Genomic DNA, 17,242 nt, shown 5'->3' on the forward strand with positions numbered 1-17,242 from the left:
CATCATGTAGACACAACACTAAGCTAGACATTAGTCACCAGTCCAAAACACAGATGAAGCGTAAAAATAATGAAATTATGGAGAATTCAGTAAGAGAAGGGTAAGACAAGAGGGAGGGAAGAAGAGCTACACAATATATGAAAGTGAAACGTATCTCACAAGTCTTTTTCCCCTTTAATCAAAGCCAGCTAATATTTGCCTACAATACTCTACCTGGCACATACTATCAGCAGAATGCTCACATCCCTAAAGCTCACATTCACACAAGTAGAAAATGTTTGTGGACCATTCTTTGAATACAAAGTTTTCTTATTTTCTTTCTTTCTTTCTTTCTTTTTTAAAGATTTTATTTATTTATTTGAGAGAGAGAGAGAATGAGAGACAGAGAGCATGAGAAGGAGGAAGGTCAGAGGGAGAAGCAGACTCCCCGCTGAGCAGGGAGCCCGATGCGGGACTCGATGCGGGACTCGATCCCGGGACTCCAGGATCATGACCTGAGCCGAAGGCAGTCGCTTAACCAACTGAGCCACCCAGGCGCCCAAGTTTTCTTATTTTCTAATACAACCCAACCTTAACCTCTTTTACTTGAAGTTGTTTCCTGTGTTTTTAAAACAAATTATTAGAGGAAACAGAACAAAAGGAACAGAAGAAATGGAAAACATTCCTATAAGGATTGTTTTTTAAGACTTTAAAATTACAAAATACTTCATTACCTTCCTCCTCTCTCTTCCCGTGATCCAGTACTGACCTACCACACCATGTTTTATGTCTTTCACATCAGCTTTCATTGGTTTTAATAAGGAAGGGAACCCAACAAGCCAAACCAATGTGAGAAAAACGGTCGTTTCATTCTTTCTGGCCCATGGCAGAAGGGAAAATATTCCCATTTCAAAAATAGCGTGTTCTCAAGAGATTTCCGTTTTCAATTTGAAAAAGAGTGACAGTCTGGGTTAAAGATGGCAAAATACACTCTGGGCACTACTGGAATTAGCAACCAATTAAGCTAGGTGTCCGTGAGGTTTTCAACATTCTAGTGGAGCGGTATATTTTACTTTTAGCAGAAGACGACACCCTTTTTCTAAGCTATAATACTTAAGGTCCTATGGAAAGGCTTGAGGGATTTATATACCAGAAGTGGCTTTCAATAATTAAGTTCATTACTAGTTATATTCATGGATCAACTCTAAGGGTATTAGTTATGGATTTAAAGCTATGGCGAAAATATCTGGTGTAGAGCTTCATATTCTCATAGAAAGTTAATCCATCATCTCACTAAGCAACGGGATAATTTCAGGCAGATCTAAAATTTGCTTTTGTTTTCATTTGGGACTTCTTAGTAGCCAGGCGATGTGAAAAGAGACAGATCAGAGAGATACACATCACATACTCAACAGGAGAAAAACCTTTTCTCTCTCTGGAGCTCATTTATCTGGTAATGTGTAATGTACACAAGAACTAACCTGAGTCATTGCAAATAGATGACAAATTGCAGATATTTCTCTGGGGTTTGACTCCTGCAAAGAAAACAACCCGGCCGGTTAAACATGTCAACACCTACACTTATATCCTACATTGTCAAGAGAATTCACAAATTTAGGCATCAAACGTGGGCCTAAAATATTATAAGTTGGATATAATTGGCTGGATGAATTCCACAAAGACTAGAGGAATGAGAGAGTTTTCATTTCTTAGTTGGTCAGCTATAGAACCTGATTCTTTACTATTCTTTAGTGTGTCACTGTCTAACCCCCTACTCCTCCCTCAAAATATTTATTGTCCTGTTCCCCATTAAACCCTCTCCTGTCCAACATAAAAAGAACAGTGTGAATGCAAATCGAGCATAGAGACTTTAAATGCAATAGCCCTTACTCATAGATCCTCTTTCCTTTCCTGGGCAGGGGATTCCATGAACGCTCTAATGCTGGTCTTATTTCCTTATGCAAATATATGTAAGAAATAACATCAATGTCATGATGTCACTGCACCTAGGCAAAAACCACAAAATTCAAAAACTATTTGCTGAACAACTATCATATTCTACAGGTTTGGGAAGGTTCCAGATACAGACCCTGCCCTCAACGAGCATGCCATCTAGTAAGTGATAGTGGGCGGTAAATAAAAAGTTATAGTGAAGGCAAAATGGAGTGATGGCCAGGACAACAGACCACACAGGCATACAAAGGAGGGACAGACGAATGAGAGATGAAATAAATCAAAAACTCCATACACATTCACCTAAAAAACACTTTCTCCCTTGGTGAAAGGAGAAGTACATCTCTTCTTTGATTTGAAGAGAGCTCAAGGTTTACTCCCTAAAAATCTTGCCTTCGTTAATTTCATCGTTTTGGCAAAGTAAAAGAAATCTATAGTAAATGTGAGGTGCAAATGTTGATAACGTATTAAGCAAAGGGCCAAGGGGAAAAGATTGTTATATTAAGGGATATTTTGCTGTCCTTGTTAGGTCTGGCTTGGTCAGAATTATGTATGCAATGCCTGATTGCTATTTTATTTCCATTGTACTTTATGACTGCTTAATTTTTTTCTTAAGAGAACAAGTTTGGGCACAAACTAAAATTAGAGCTTGTATTAGTGCATGTGAAATGGTTTCTGCCAGAATGATCTGGGTGATGTTTGTTGTATAGGCATCATGCTTCAACTAAGAGTTTTGATTCTGTGAGCAAACTGAATTTAGGTGCCAAAAGTTACCCGACCTGTAGAATTCTACATTGTTTCACAGCAATGTTACCCACACCAAAAGAGAGATTTCATCTTAAATAAACCTGCTTTAGATGGTGGGTAGTAATGCTTTAAATGTTCTCTACAACCATTGGTCTATTGTTCACTAAGTGTTACATTCCATCATCTCTCACCTTTCTCTAAATTTTAGTGGTAACTTTGTTTCCAGTGATGTGTGTCTTTTGCTGCTCATTAACCCTGAGAATTTTCTTTCCCATTGCTAGGGCTGTTATCTGCAATTTCCCCCAAGTACATGGCCACAGGTCATCCTTTTAAGTCATGAGTGAGAAAACTTTGTAAAGGGTCAAATAATAAATATTTTAGGTTTTGTGGGCCATATAGTCTCTGTCACAACTACTCAACTCTCCTGTTCATTGTATCGGAAAAGTAGCCATAGATAACATGTAAACAAATGGGTATGGCAGTGTTCCAATAAAACTTGATTTACAAAAATAGGTAGTGGGCCACATTTGCCCTGCAGGCCACAGTTTGCTAACCCCTGCTTTAAATCAACCAGAAGCTTTTGTTAAGCAAATCACATATTCCTACTCTTACACTAGGTACTTAAAAGTACATCCCTTTTTTGATTTCAAAAGAGTTTGAGGCTGACTCCTCTAAGAATCTCTCCCTCATAAATTAGATCCCATTGATAACCACTAGCACCAGCCCTTTTATTTCCCATGCTTCACCATGTCAGAAACACTTGTGTTATCATTTGCCTTTATCTGCATACATGTTCATGTTAGTTATCTCTTTGTTTGCCTTGTCTCTCCCCAAACTAGAAGATTCTTAAGGGTGGGCATTGTATTTCATCATGATTATATAGCCCGAAACACTTAGTACAACTTCAGGTACCCAGTGCATAAACACCTATTCATTAAGAACAGATTTCACTTTTAAAGGGTGGGAAAAAAGAGAAAGAAAACATAAAAACCAGCCATTCGTTTCATTTTACTTTAGTTATAAAAAAGAAAGTCTTGATATTGATAGTAAGTCATACCTGATGCATTGAAGGTTTTTACTATAGTGATTTTAGTTTTTTCTGCAAAGAAGCAATTTAAATATTAGAGCAGAATTGTTGCATGTTTTTAAAAACAATTTGCCATGAATATCATTTTAGTGAAGTGCTAAGAAAACCATACTGTTGACACCTTTCAGACATTATTGGTCATCCCAGCAGCAGAATAAATGGGAATCGCAGACCCAGATCATATAACATTGGAATAGGGTGGGTCTGCAATTTGGATTCCCATGTTTACCCCGTTATCTCACACCCATCACATACCCCACTGTTTGTGTCATTCTACCACAGTTTCCATGCGCTGCTGCTAGGCAAATTAATGTGGACTTACACTTCAGATATGTAGAATTAAGTCATTATCAGGACCTTCAGGTGACAGGTTGTAAAGAAAAGGTGATTCAGAATAAAACTTAATGGAAACACAAGATCTAAAATATCGCATGCTCTATAATCAAGAAAGTGTCCTGCTATTTTCTCTAGGAGTTAACATAATAGTATTGCTGTTGTATCAGTAGATAAAATTATTCTCAATGAGGCTGAAACCACTCAGCTACAGTTGTACAATAAGCTCAGAGCAGAAGCTAGACAGAACTGTTCAAACCACAGGCAAATATGAACACACTCTGGAGAAGCAAACCTTAGAAATATCTTCCCAACAGACTCTGGGTACAGAGCCCATGGTTCATTTCTCAGATAATGGAGAACCAGGTTCAGAAATCCTGGCTTTAAGGATGGTCAATTAGAAGAGGCTGCGTTCGGGGCACAGATTTGCAAAGGTCTGTCTGCTAGGGTGAGTGGCAAATTCTGAAGAAAACACAAAGCTCAGATCTTGGAGAAGCACTTAAGAATGATGACGTTATACCAACAGTTTCTGAAACCTCATTTGTGTTATGTGTTATCGATGAGTTCCTGCTTCAACACGTGACTGACTCATGGGCAATGGTTGGTGGTAATTATAGAGGATGACGGTATTTTGCGTTATCATGAAGAATCTTTTAAATATATTATTTGGTTTGCCCTGATACTTTCCTTTCCAGAGCAAACAAAACACAGCTGTGAAATGAACTTCTGGTTCTAGTAACAAAAGTGCTTTTGGGGACAAAAGTTCAACCTCACTAATTAAGAATGTAAAACAGAACCTACAGAATTGAAAGATCTAATAATATATGATGTAGTCTCAGTTCTCAGCAAAGGGACAGTGACACAGACATCCTCATTCACTGCTGACAGCAATGTTGCTGGGTACAAGCTTTCAACAAGGTAACTGAGCAATATGTGTATCAAGGACCTTAAAATACTCCTACTGCTAACCCATTAAGTCCAGTCCTTAGAATGCATCCTACAGAAATCAGGAATGAATGCAAAATGTTGGCACAAGGATGTTCATTGCAAAAATTTCTATTAAGAAAATAGAAACAGCTTGAAGAATGTTCAACATATGGTACACAATGGAATATTATCAAGTCATTAATAGTAACAGACAATAGAAAATACTTATAATTTAATACTTATAATTTAATATGAAATCAAAAGGGCAAGACATAAAAATCTATATACCCTATGACTATTGTGTAAAAGATACACACACACACACACAGTGTGTATGTATATATGATCCTGAATGGAAATATACCAAATTATTAACAGTAATAGTCTTAGAAAAGTGACATTAGAGATGATTTCTATTTTTTTCATTGTATTTTTCTATATTCTCCATTTGTTACGAGCTAAGATATATTACTACTACAATTTTTTTGATGTTATTTTAAGCGGAAAGTGGCAACACAAGAATGACAATGTCAAAGTGAAATGAGTAGTCAATCAACAATGGAAGGCACAGGAAGTATGCAAGGAGACAACCTTTAGCAATCCAGAAGACTGACCACACAAGTGAGAAACCCAAGAAAGCACAGAAGAGGAGCTATTATATTTAGAAAGAACTTGATATTACCTGTTTTGTTTAAAGTGGATAATACACTCGAAGTAGCATCTGAAATAAAGTAATGAAAATTAAGCCTAATTATTGATATGCTTAACAAACACAAGCATCTTCTAGGTTCCGTGAACATTTCACTTCTCCCCAAATCCTAGAGAAGCTAGAGAGTTTTGCAAAAGCAAGCTGACGCTATCAAATGTCTTTGCTGTCCACCCCGCCACACACTAACCATTCTCCAACCCCCAGACACAATTCCTGAGCAAGTATTCATTCTTTAAAAATGTGTTTCCTGAACACAGGTGATGTGTCTAAAACATACCAACACTTCTATAATGATTAGATTTAAATAAACCCATTTATGTTGTTTAATATTTCGTCCCTTTTATACTCCATTATAATGCAAGTCCCTAAGGGATATATTTCCAGTTAATACCAACTTTAATATATAGCCCTGGGGATGCTTAAAGGTACACTCTTATAAAGCAATCTTTAAGCAGTTCTAGCTTAAAATTAAACTTCTTGAACATTACATTTCACTAACTTTTAGAAAAAAAATCTCATTTTGATCTTGTTTCCCTTAAAATTCAATTGAAAATCTATTCTAACCGGTATTTCTTTAAATAAAAATCATTCTGTAATTTATTATTCTGGATGAAACTTTAGGGGGAAAAGGCACATATTACCATACTTAAAAACCCACATACCATGGATCCAAAAACTACTGCCAAAGCTATTTTGAAGATGTTCTTTCATTCACTTTAAAAAGTAATTAAACATAGTTACGATGTAATGTCTAGCCCTTTCCATTGGACCAAATATGAATTTAAACCGGTTTCGATCAGTGTGAACTCCATCTAAGATTGTTTAGCTCCTTAACCATCAACCACATGGTGAGATTTTTATTTTAACCAAGTAAGGGACTGTGGAAAGAGTTGGGTTTTGGCTGCACAAAGAAAGAGGCTGTCTACCCACAGAATTCGGGAAGGCACAGGATTTGCCCTGTCCACCTCCCTCAAACACAGCCCACTTCTCCGGCATGATGCAGCAGCCAGGTTTTTCTCTTCATGTCATGCTACTTAAAAATTGATAAAATCATCCATAAAAGGGTGGTCTTTGAACACTCTATGCCTCCAAATCCATGCTGAATCATATTGAAGTCACTGGGTGTGCTTCCCACATTTAAACAATCTGTCATATAAAATGTGCCGGCATTGTGTTGGGAAGCAAGAGAAACAGGGTACTCAAACTGTGATCACTATTTCTTCTTTTTCATAGAACAGTTAGCGTGGTGGGGGGCTGGCCTCCCTCCATGATAATAAGAATGTTTTCATTTAACCGAAAAGTTTGGGGTGCTCTCCAGGATTGACAGTTTTGGGGGTTTGTTCTATTTGGGGTGTTTTTTCTTTTGCATATTCGAATATGAAAACCTTCAACACTACTCATTATACTTATATTCATATTAAGGGTTATCAATTTTCACTTGCTTCAGAAAAATTCTTACCATTTAGGCTTGTAGTTTCAACCTCTTTTGCCCCGAGGGGAAAAAAAATAAAAAGATATAATTAAATCCAAAATTTAACAAATTAGGCTAAATCTAGGTTTGAATTTTTTCAAAATCTTGCCTGGAGTACCATTGGTGTAGGGGACAAAACCAACAAAAGATGATTCAACTGCAAGAAGAAAAAAAACAACAAAAATTTCAAATTAATATTTTAATTGAATATAATTTAATTTAATTGAAACTTATTTATTGAACTCTAAGGAGTTAAAACTTTTGATAGAATTATGAAAAGAAGTAGACAACATGCTATCAGGCCAATATGAATCTGCAAGCCCCATAATCCTTCAGGGAATATACAATTAACCAGAGAATTGCAGAGAAAGAACCCAAGAAATGAAATGAGCAGTTGTCTCATTTTACAGACAAAGAACTTGAGACTCTTCCTTCAAAGCCTGCTCCTACCTATGGAATATTATGGACATAAGTTTAGAAACCACAGCAAAACATGTGACATACCACTTTCAATTTTTTTTTTCAGCCAGAGAATTCTAGAAACATTTTATACTTTGAATAACTGTCAAACTACAATTATAAAACATACCAGCACATTGGCTCCATTCTGTTATAATAACGCCTGACAACTCTTCCCAATGTTAATTAAGGATTTAAAAAAAAAAAAAAAAAACCAACAACTTTGCTACCACTCAGTACAGTACCACCTAACACAATTTCCTGGTAAGGTATTTTAAAATATGGCTGCTAGGGCGCCTGGGTGGCTCAGATGGTTAAGCATCTGCCTTCGGCTCAGGTCATGATCTCAGGGTCCTGGGATCGAGTCCCGCATCGGGCTCCCTGCTCCTTGGGAGCCTGCTTCTCCCTCTGCCTCTCTCTCTCTCTCATGAATAAATAAATAAAATCTTTAAAAATAAATAAATAAATAAATAAAAATAAAACTTAAAAAAAATATATGGCTGCTATTAAGACAATCAATCAAGTTATAAATTTCCCATGGAGTAAATCTACTTAGGCTAAGAGGTCCGTCTACTACACACATTGTGCATGTTGGAATATTAAAAAGATCCTATGGCTTGACTTCTACGTATATGCAGGAAAAGGAAACATAAACGTTTTACAAGTAACACAAGCTTCGCAGTAGGCAGACTGATTTTCAGTGCGTAAGGACACTTGGGTGTGTCAAGGCGCTGGGCTGGCCTGTTTTAGACTGCTCATCCGTTGGCTGAAACACACACACACCCTGTCTGTCCTACATTATTGCTTCCATATTTTGCATTTACTGCATTTCTTTTTAATTACCAAGGATATTTCTTGAGAAATAAGACAGTTCCTGAGCAATAAGATTCAAAGTGTGGATATGGAATCCTTTGCAAAACAAAATAATTGGCCAAAGCTGGTTTTTAATTAACGAGTATTCATTCTTCTGAAAGGTGATGAACGGTGAGAAGCCTGTGTGCACACCCCCTTGCCAGTCCCTGGATGTGCATGAGCTACTCCGTTCCTAAGTGAGTGCAGCTCCCCCCCAGGGCACCCAGATTGCAGGCTTTGACTGGAACCAGTGTGTGTCTCCAAATCTCCATGCCCCCTATTTCCATGAAAACAGGATTTTGCTGATATCACCATGATTAAGTCAGATGATGGCCACTGTACTAGGAGAAAAATACAGTGGTTCATTTTACCCCAGGAGCTTAACAGCAAGGGGGCAAATTGGCACAGTCAAAAAAGCTTGGGCTTTGGAGGCTTGCAGTCCTGGTTTGAATCTTTGCCCCATTACTTAATCACTCATAATAATGATCGTTATTACTTATTGAGGGTTTACGCCGGGTCAGGTGCATATGTTATCTCATTTCATCTTCACAACTACCCTATGAAGCAGGTACTATTATATTCCCCGATTTATAGATGAAGGAACTGAGGCACAGAAAGGTGAAGAAACTTGCCCAAAGTCACACAACTAGCAACAGGGTGGGAGGGTACTGGTCAAGTTCAAATACACGTAGTCTGGTTCCACAGAATGTGTGAACATGAGCAAGTTTTATCCTCTCTGACCCTCAGTTTCCTCATCTAGAACATGAATATAATAATTCCTATACTGCAAGACTGGAAGCTGAATGAGATGTCTGGAGACTCCTAAGCATGTAGTATGTGCACAAGAAGTAATAGCTATCATTAATTTTATTTAAGTGAATTAACAGCAGAAGCTCATTTTGATACAACTAAGGATAGAATGTGAGTTGACTCACTCCTTACCATAACAGATTGTTCTACAATATATGGTATACCAGAAAGAACGCAGAAGGAGGAGGCAGAAAAGTCACGTGCCACCTGTGCTTAACAGTGGCAGGGAGCTGTGTGACCTTAGGTAAGTTACTCGGGCTTCACTATCTCATCAGCTCTCACCATATGGGGCTGGACCACTTTATCCCTGAGTTCCGGTTCCGGTTCCAGCTAGCAGTCTCGAATGTGGGTTCTATTCCTGGTTCCTGCCAAGAGGGTCCTAGTTAAAAATTTCTCTTTATTTGCCTTCCCGTTCTCAGGAGGGCTAAGCCCTCAGAAGTCCTTTGAAAAGTATTTGTTCAGAAGTGACTGAAGAAGTATATTTAAGAGAGCATCCCATGCCTCAAATATATAGGAACATTCGGCAGGTTTATGTTCTTAATGGTCTACAGGAGACCTATGAACTAGAATACTAAAAATAACGTTGAAGAACTTAAGCAGTCCCCCAAATGAAAACCCACAAGTTATTCCTCAGCTTTGTCCATATATGTGGGGGGACCAATTTGCCTGTCCGCTTGTCTATGTGTGCTAGTGACTTTTCAGGTGTAGGTTTAATTCAGTCAGCCTGCATGGAGAAAAGCAATTTTGCTGTATCTGACTACATGCCATATTGCATGGAGAACTTTTGGAATATTTTCCTGAAATTCCCCAAAGCCATGAAATAACAGTCTTACCAGATGGTGATAACAAACTGGAATTATCAGCATTCTCTGTTGAGGAAAAAGGTGATTTAAAGTTAGTTAATTTGTGCATGAATTTATAGATGAACATCTTTAACAGGAGCGAATGTAAAATGAATTGCAAATAACTACCAAAAGAGGGCAGTGTATTAATTTACAATTATTTTCAACAGCCTCATCAGTACTTGTCAACTCAATTCTCTAGAGACACATCTCTGGTGAAGCAATTCTTCCAATTTAACTGGTGATGGTGTTCCCTCTATTCTGTTATATAATGATATAGTATATATGAAACTTAAAATGATGACTGAGAACTTCAGTTGTTGGCTTGTATTCATTAAAATCTGTAAAAGAAAAGGGGAGCCAGGGTGGTTCAGCTGGTGAAGCGTTGGTCTAGGTTTCCACTCAGGTCATGATCTCAGGGTAGTGGGATCGAGCCCAACCTCCTCAGCGGGGAGTCTGCTTGAGATTCTCTCTCTCCCTCTCCCTTTTCCCCTCCCCCCACTTGTGCTCTCTCTCTCTCTCTCAAATAAATAAAAATCTTTTTAAAAAACGAAAAGGGGGGGGGCGCCTGGGTGGCTCAGTTGGTTAAGCGACTGCCTTCAGCTCAGGTCATGATCCTGGAGTCCCTGGATCAAGTCCCGCATCGGGCTCCCTGCTCAGCAGGGAGTCTGCTTTGCCCTCTGACCCTACCCCCTCTCATGTGTTCTCTCTCCTTCTCTCTCTCTCAAATAAATAAATTAAATTAAATAAAAATCTTAAAAAAAAAAAAAAAACGAAAAGGGGGCACCTGGGTGGCTCAGTCGTTAAGCGTCTGCCTTCGGCTCAGGTCATGATCCCAGGGTCCTGGGATCAAGCCCCACATCGGGCTCCCTGCTCGGCGGGAAGCCTGTTTCTCCCTCTCCCACTCCCCCTGCTTGTGTTCCCTCTCTCGCTGTGTCTCTCTCTGTTAAATAAATAAAATCTTTAAAAGGAAGAAAAGAATGTGTAACCATAAAGGTATATATCTGCATAAACAAAACTTCCACTAACTGTGCTTCTTTGTACACCTATTAGCACAGCCTTTATATTATACCTAGTAAGTGTATTATACTTCTTTCTTAGGAGTTAAACCACATCAGATGCCTCTGAGTTTATAAACTACAAGAACCGCTGTTATTTACTTTCAGAGGATGCTCAGATTCCTTAAAAGAAGTTCTACTTTTTTCTCTCTGAAAAACAATACACACTTATTGGAACAACTTCAGATAAATAAAAAAGAAAATTAAAACCACCTATAATTTCACCACCCAGATATAGATGACATTAATATTTTGGCATATATGCTTTGCTCTCTCTCTCTCTCTCTCTCTGTTTATATGTATATCTACATATGTATATAGATATATGAATATATGTATGTAGGTATTTATGTGTGAGAAAGATCATATTACATAAACTATTTGTATTCTGATTTTTCTCATGACAGTATATCCTGAATATTCTTTTATATCATTAAACAATTTTCCACAATACCTGACTTATGATCACTGTATAGCATTTCATTGACTGCATGTACCATTAATTTATACAACAAATTTCATTTTAGTGGTACAATTTTTCATGATTATAAACAATGTTGTAATAAATACTTTTGGCTAAATTTTTGTAATACATACTTGGCTGCTTCCTTCAGAAATTCCATGATTTTGATTGCCAAAATGCCCTACAGAAAACAAACCAATTTATACAACCCTCTGCAGCACGTGAGTGCTACTTCCCCAAACTCAAAAACCCACGTGGGGTATTAAAATTTAAAAATTTTTTTTAATGACAGGGCGCCTGGGTGGCTCAGTCGTTAAGCGTCTGCGGTCGGCTCAGGTCACGGTCCCAGGGTCCTGGGATCAAGCCCCGCGTCGGGCTCCCTGCTCTACGGGAAGCCTGCTTCTCCCTCTCCCACTCCCCCTGCTTGTGTTCCCTCTCTTGCTGTGTCTCTCTCTGTCAAATAAATAAAAAAAAATCTTTAATTTTTTTTTAATTACAAAGGAAAGATTATTTCTATAGTGGTATCTTGAAATACAAAAAAATAATAATAATAATATGTAGGGGCGCCTGGGTGTCTCAGTCTGTTAAGCATCTGCCTTCAGCTTGGATCATGATCCCAGGGTCCTGGGATCGAGTCTCACGTCCGGCTCCTTGCTCAGCGGGGAGCCTGCTTCTCCCTTTGCCTGCTACTCCCCCTGCTTGTGCTCTCTCACGCTCTCTCTCTATGATAAATAAACTCTTAAAAAAAATAATAATATGTATGTTTGGGGGTGCCTGGGTGGCTCACTCGGTTGAGCATCTGACTCTTGATTTCAGCTCAGGTCATGATCTCAGGGTTGTGGGATCGAGCCCCATGTCGGGCTCCCCGCTCAACAGAGACTACTTGAGATTCTTTCTCCTTCTCCCCTGCCCCTCTCACGAGTACTCTCTCTCTCTCTAAAATAAATAAATTGATCTTTAACAAAAAAGAATATGTATGTTTGGAAACTAAAATTGCACGGTGAAACATACCTGGTAGGCTCCAAAAGCCTCTTTTCCTGAAGTGGTGGTAGGGTACTGATTATTTCCTGGGATCATTAAAACACAATTCCACTTGAAAGCAAGACCAAGTGAGTGCTCAAGTTCCCAATTACCCTGCAGCCAACAAGGCAAATGTATGCAGAGTGGTTAGTGCCTCGATGCCCCAATTTAATTGGAATTGCCTCCTCTTAGTCTCTGTCCTTCAATATCTCCCTTAGGCTACTTTAATATTCTACCAATTAAAGAGTCTGTTGAGTTAACAGGAGCTTAATTTTTAAAATACTCTTGGGAGCACTAAGGGAAAATCAGTCATTCACACCTTAGTATGAATTACCTCCAATTGGCTGAATTATTCCAATCATGTAGTAAAGACCTACCATGCTGGGCCATGTTGAAAAGTACTGGGAAGAATCAACATTCAATATGGGCTACTCTGAGAATGACACTTATTAGTGTGGGCAGGTGAGGTGGAGTGGGCCGCGAATGTGGCACAGGCAGGGAAGAGCATGAAGGCACTGAGGAAGTGTTCAGTACCAGGAAAGAGTTCAATACCAGGAAAGAAGGGTGGAGAGTAATGTTTAAGGCCAACAGAGGCTTATTCTGCTGCCTCTACAATTTTGCCCAGGAGCTGACCAGAGCAGCCAATGGTTCCAACCTCCTCCACTGCCAAATCTTTTGACCTATAGGCAGAGCTGGCCTCTTCCGTCTTGAACCTTGCAGGGCTCCCAGCAACGATCTACACTGATGAAGGGAGGAAATCTGGTTAATAAAGCCAGAGATTTTTAAATTGTTATTGTCCACTTTTTTTTTCTTTTGGCATTTTTTTTCTTCGAGGGGCCTGATTGCTTAGTGACTAATATTTTATTCATTTTTTTTTCTGTCTCTCATTACAATCCTCCACATCACTCCTCTTGGTCCAAAATAGAGATGTCCCCATAGGCCTTGCATTTTCCTGACTATCAGCCCATTTCTCTTGGGCTCTCTCCTAACTCACTTCCCATTTGTTACAACCAAAGAGGTGGTCGTCATTTCCACTGAGTCATATATTTGAGCTCCATGCCATTCTTAGGAGACAAAACATTTCCACTGTTACAAGGATTCATAAACAAAGAAAGGAAAAACATTTAAATTTTTCAGATTTTCCTTTGGAAACCTACTACGAGCACATTTTAAAGCATTATTCATTTACTGAAGTCTCAATTTAAGTCAATAAATAAAATTATTGGGGGCACCTGGGTGGCTCAGTCAGTCGAGCGTCCGACTCTTGGTGTCTGCTCTGGTCATGATCTCAGGGTTATGGGATCGAGCCCTAAGTCGGGACTCCGTGCTCAGCGGGGAGTCTGCTTGAGTTTCTCTCTCCCTTGCCATCTGCTCCTCCCCACTGTGCTCCCTCTCTCTCTCTCTCTCTAAAATAAATAAATCTTTAAAAAACTAATAAATAAAATTATTGTGGTCTACAAAATTTACTCAGTATTACTCTAGTGATTTTTTTTTTTTAAAACAAAGCACTTATTTCTGATTATGATGAACAGGAGTTTGGCATGCATATACTTAACAATGAAAGCCAAAGACAGAAACTGGAAACTCCAGAAACCGAACTCCTCAACAGTCTCTTACCCTCCGTCACCTCCCTGGCACTTTCTTTTGGCTATTGCCACCACCTCCTCAACCCCAACCCCGCGAGGCCAAGTGCGGTCTGAGCACTGCCAAGTGAATGCCTTACTGTCTTTGCCCCTCCAACTGCATATATCCCAGAACTTCTCCCTCATCACCCCACATCATTTCCATACCTGCTGAGTTCTCAAATTTGATGGTGTTGCTGGTAACATCAGCCAAATAATTTAAGATGGAAATGCCCGGGTATTAGTTTCCTGTTGCTGCTGTAACATATTACCATGAACTCAGCGGTTTAAGACAACACAAATGGGTGATGTCAGATTTCTGTAGGTCAGGAGTCCAATATGAGTCTCACCAGACAAAAATCAAGGTGTCAACAGGCTGCATTCCTTTCTGGAGGCTCCAGGGGAGAATGTGAGTCCTGCTTATCTAGGGTACTACAGAATTTAATTCCTTGCAGTTGTAGGACCAAGGTACTCATTGACTTGCTGGCTGGAAATTGAGAGCCATTCCCAGATTCTAGAAGCTACCCACATTTCTTCATTCATGCCTCATTCTTCCATCTTCAAAGATAGCAATGGTGGGATGGGGTGGGAGGGGGGACTCCTTCACCTGGGGCATTCTACTCACTCACTCTTCTACCTTCCTCTTCTACTTTTAAGAACTCCCAGGATTAGACTGGGCTCACCCAGGTAATCCATGATAATCTCCCCATCTTACAGTCCTTAACTTCCATCACACCTGCAAAGTCCCTTTTGTTAGGTAAGGTAACATATTTGCAGATCCTAGGCATTAGGACAGGGACGTCTTTGAGGAGCAATTATTCTTCCTACCATACTCAGAAATCCAGGTGTTTTTTTTTAAATTATAGAAAATATGAGTTGCAAGGAAACACCCTCTATGGAAAAAAAAAAAATCCCACAGGGGTTAAGTAAAGGGCCTGGAAACCCAGAGTTCGTTATAGAGCTGAGTGTACAAATCAAATGCTCACTCTCGGATCATTACCCCTGACTCCTCCCTTTCCCCCACCTCCCACCTCTATGTCCAGGCATCCGTCTGGTGCATTCTTCTCCCCGTAACATGGAGCTATTGCAAGGATTAGAGAGAGATGATGTATGTGTGATAAACAGCAATAGCAAACAGTGGTTAATGCTTCCTGTGACCCAGGCTTAAAGCTTCATATGCACTTATTATTTAATCAGCCAACAACTCCATGAGATACATGAATTCATTAGCATCAGTCTATTTTAGTGCTTGAGTCTCTATTCTATCCTGCTTCCAATGACAAATTCTGTTGACCATAAACTAGTATATAAATGTAGGGCATTATTATTAATATTCTCTAATCTCTCTCTCATCTGTCCCTTCTTCCCATGCCTCTAATCTCTCTCTCATCTGTCCCTTCTTCCCATGCCCACTGCCCCCTTCTAAGCCCAGGTCTTGATCGCCTCATATGTGAGTGAAATATTAGAACCCCAGAATTTTCTCATTGGAAAGGATCTTAATGTTCTTTACATTCGACTTCTCACGCATTGCAGTAAGCCATTCAACAAATGCATACAATTGGCTCACGATCCCAATTCAGCTGCCAGGCAAGTTTTATCGTGCCCACGCAGTGGGAATCATACTGAATTTTTTGAAAGTTTGAATTACTTAACAACATTTAGAAATCAGGTGATTTCAAATGAAATCCCAAATTTTCACCCTTTCAAAATTGGGAATTTTAGAAGATGACCTCCTTGGATCAGCTCTCTGGCCCTCTAAAGCATGCTCTGGCTACAACAGTCAGCGGAGGTGGCTCTCTCCTCTTTTTCTCTTAAGGTTTATTCCTTGACTACACCATTCACTTGCCATTTGTCGGACATACACTATTAGGCAGTGTTATTTAACTTTTCTACTGTATGTCTCGTTTTCCCAACTAGATGTTAAGCTGCTTGATGCTTTATTATCTTCTAGGAATCCAGTCCAGTGCCCTGCATCTGGTAGATGTTCAAAAACATTTTGGGATTGGGGTGCCTGGGAGACTCAGTTGGTTAAGCATCTGCTGGAGTCCGGGATCGAGCCTCGTGTCGGCTCTCTGCTCGGCAGGGAGTCTGCTTCTCCCTCTGATTCTCTCCCCTCTTGTGCTCTCTCTCTCTCAAATAAATAAATAAAATATTCTAAAAACATATTTTGGGATTGACTGATGACATCATTAAGGATCTCCATCAGTCAGGGATCAGTCTGGAACCCATGAGTGGTAGTTGAAGAGCAGGAACTTAACACAAATCGCGCAAGGAGTCAGGACCCTGGGATACAAAGCACAGCAGGGGAAAGATAGGGAATGGATCTGAGAACCATGAGGCAGAGTCTATGAAGGAAAGACTTGAGAGTATTTCTTGGACAGTTATTATTTGGAACCTGAAGTTTGGAATAGTAGTTGTAATTGCCAATCACAGCACAGATCGCTTAGCAGACCTTACAAATGTATGCCAAAATGGCCACTAAGGTACATATCACGACCAACATAAAAAATTCAATGACCCTGAGCCTTCACTGCCTACCGCAGTGACCTCAGTAACATACCCTTTATTGGCTTTTCCATTTTTCCTAATGCCTTCTTCCTGTTCCCTCACTCCTGATTCCTGAAATCACCTCCCCAACAAACTACCTGCATGCAAGTCAGGCGAGGTCACGGCTGACTGTCTCTGACGTTTTCATTTTTCTGCCCCTCTTTGATGCCGTGGCGGTTGTATGACTTGAAATGGGAGGTGGCTGGTCGTCTTATACCTGTGACTGTGGGAACACGAATGAGGATTTCCTTCCAACGCATGTGGCCCAAGTTGAATGAGAAAGATAAAGACTTAATTTTTGAGGAGTGGATCTAAAACAAATACATGACTAGCCCCCGCCTTGCACGAATATTTTAGACCCAG

At 39.5% G+C, this 17,242-nt stretch overlaps 1 protein-coding gene across 13 annotated transcripts in view; it reads right to left on the reverse strand.

The window, feature by feature from the left end:
• Window positions 1–17,242, reverse strand: part of ADGRG2 (adhesion G protein-coupled receptor G2) — a 131,094-nt gene that overhangs the window by 39,520 nt on the left and 74,332 nt on the right. For 9 of the 13 annotated variants that reach the window (XM_064573847.1, XM_064573845.1, XM_064573843.1 and 6 more), the window contains 6 exons: window positions 10,161–10,196; window positions 7,316–7,363; window positions 7,195–7,218; window positions 5,709–5,747; window positions 3,737–3,778; window positions 1,461–1,514 (listed from right to left, as the gene is read on the reverse strand). In XM_064573847.1, coding sequence (XP_064429917.1) covers window positions 1,461–1,514; window positions 3,737–3,778; window positions 5,709–5,747; window positions 7,195–7,218; window positions 7,316–7,363; window positions 10,161–10,196 — 243 coding nt within the window. The remainder of the gene's footprint in view (window positions 1–1,460; window positions 1,515–3,736; window positions 3,779–5,708; window positions 5,748–7,194; window positions 7,219–7,315; window positions 7,364–10,160; window positions 10,197–17,242) is intronic. The other 4 variants (XM_045875641.3, XM_045875633.3, XM_045875624.3 and 1 more) reach the window with 3 other exon arrangements.

The sequence above is a fragment of the Mirounga angustirostris genome, unplaced genomic scaffold (assembly GCF_029215605.1).
Source record: "Mirounga angustirostris isolate CCGP_5_RB_7025 unplaced genomic scaffold, mMirAng1.0.hap1 SCAF_11, whole genome shotgun sequence".
In the NCBI taxonomy this organism is placed as follows: Eukaryota; Metazoa; Chordata; class Mammalia; order Carnivora; family Phocidae; genus Mirounga; species Mirounga angustirostris.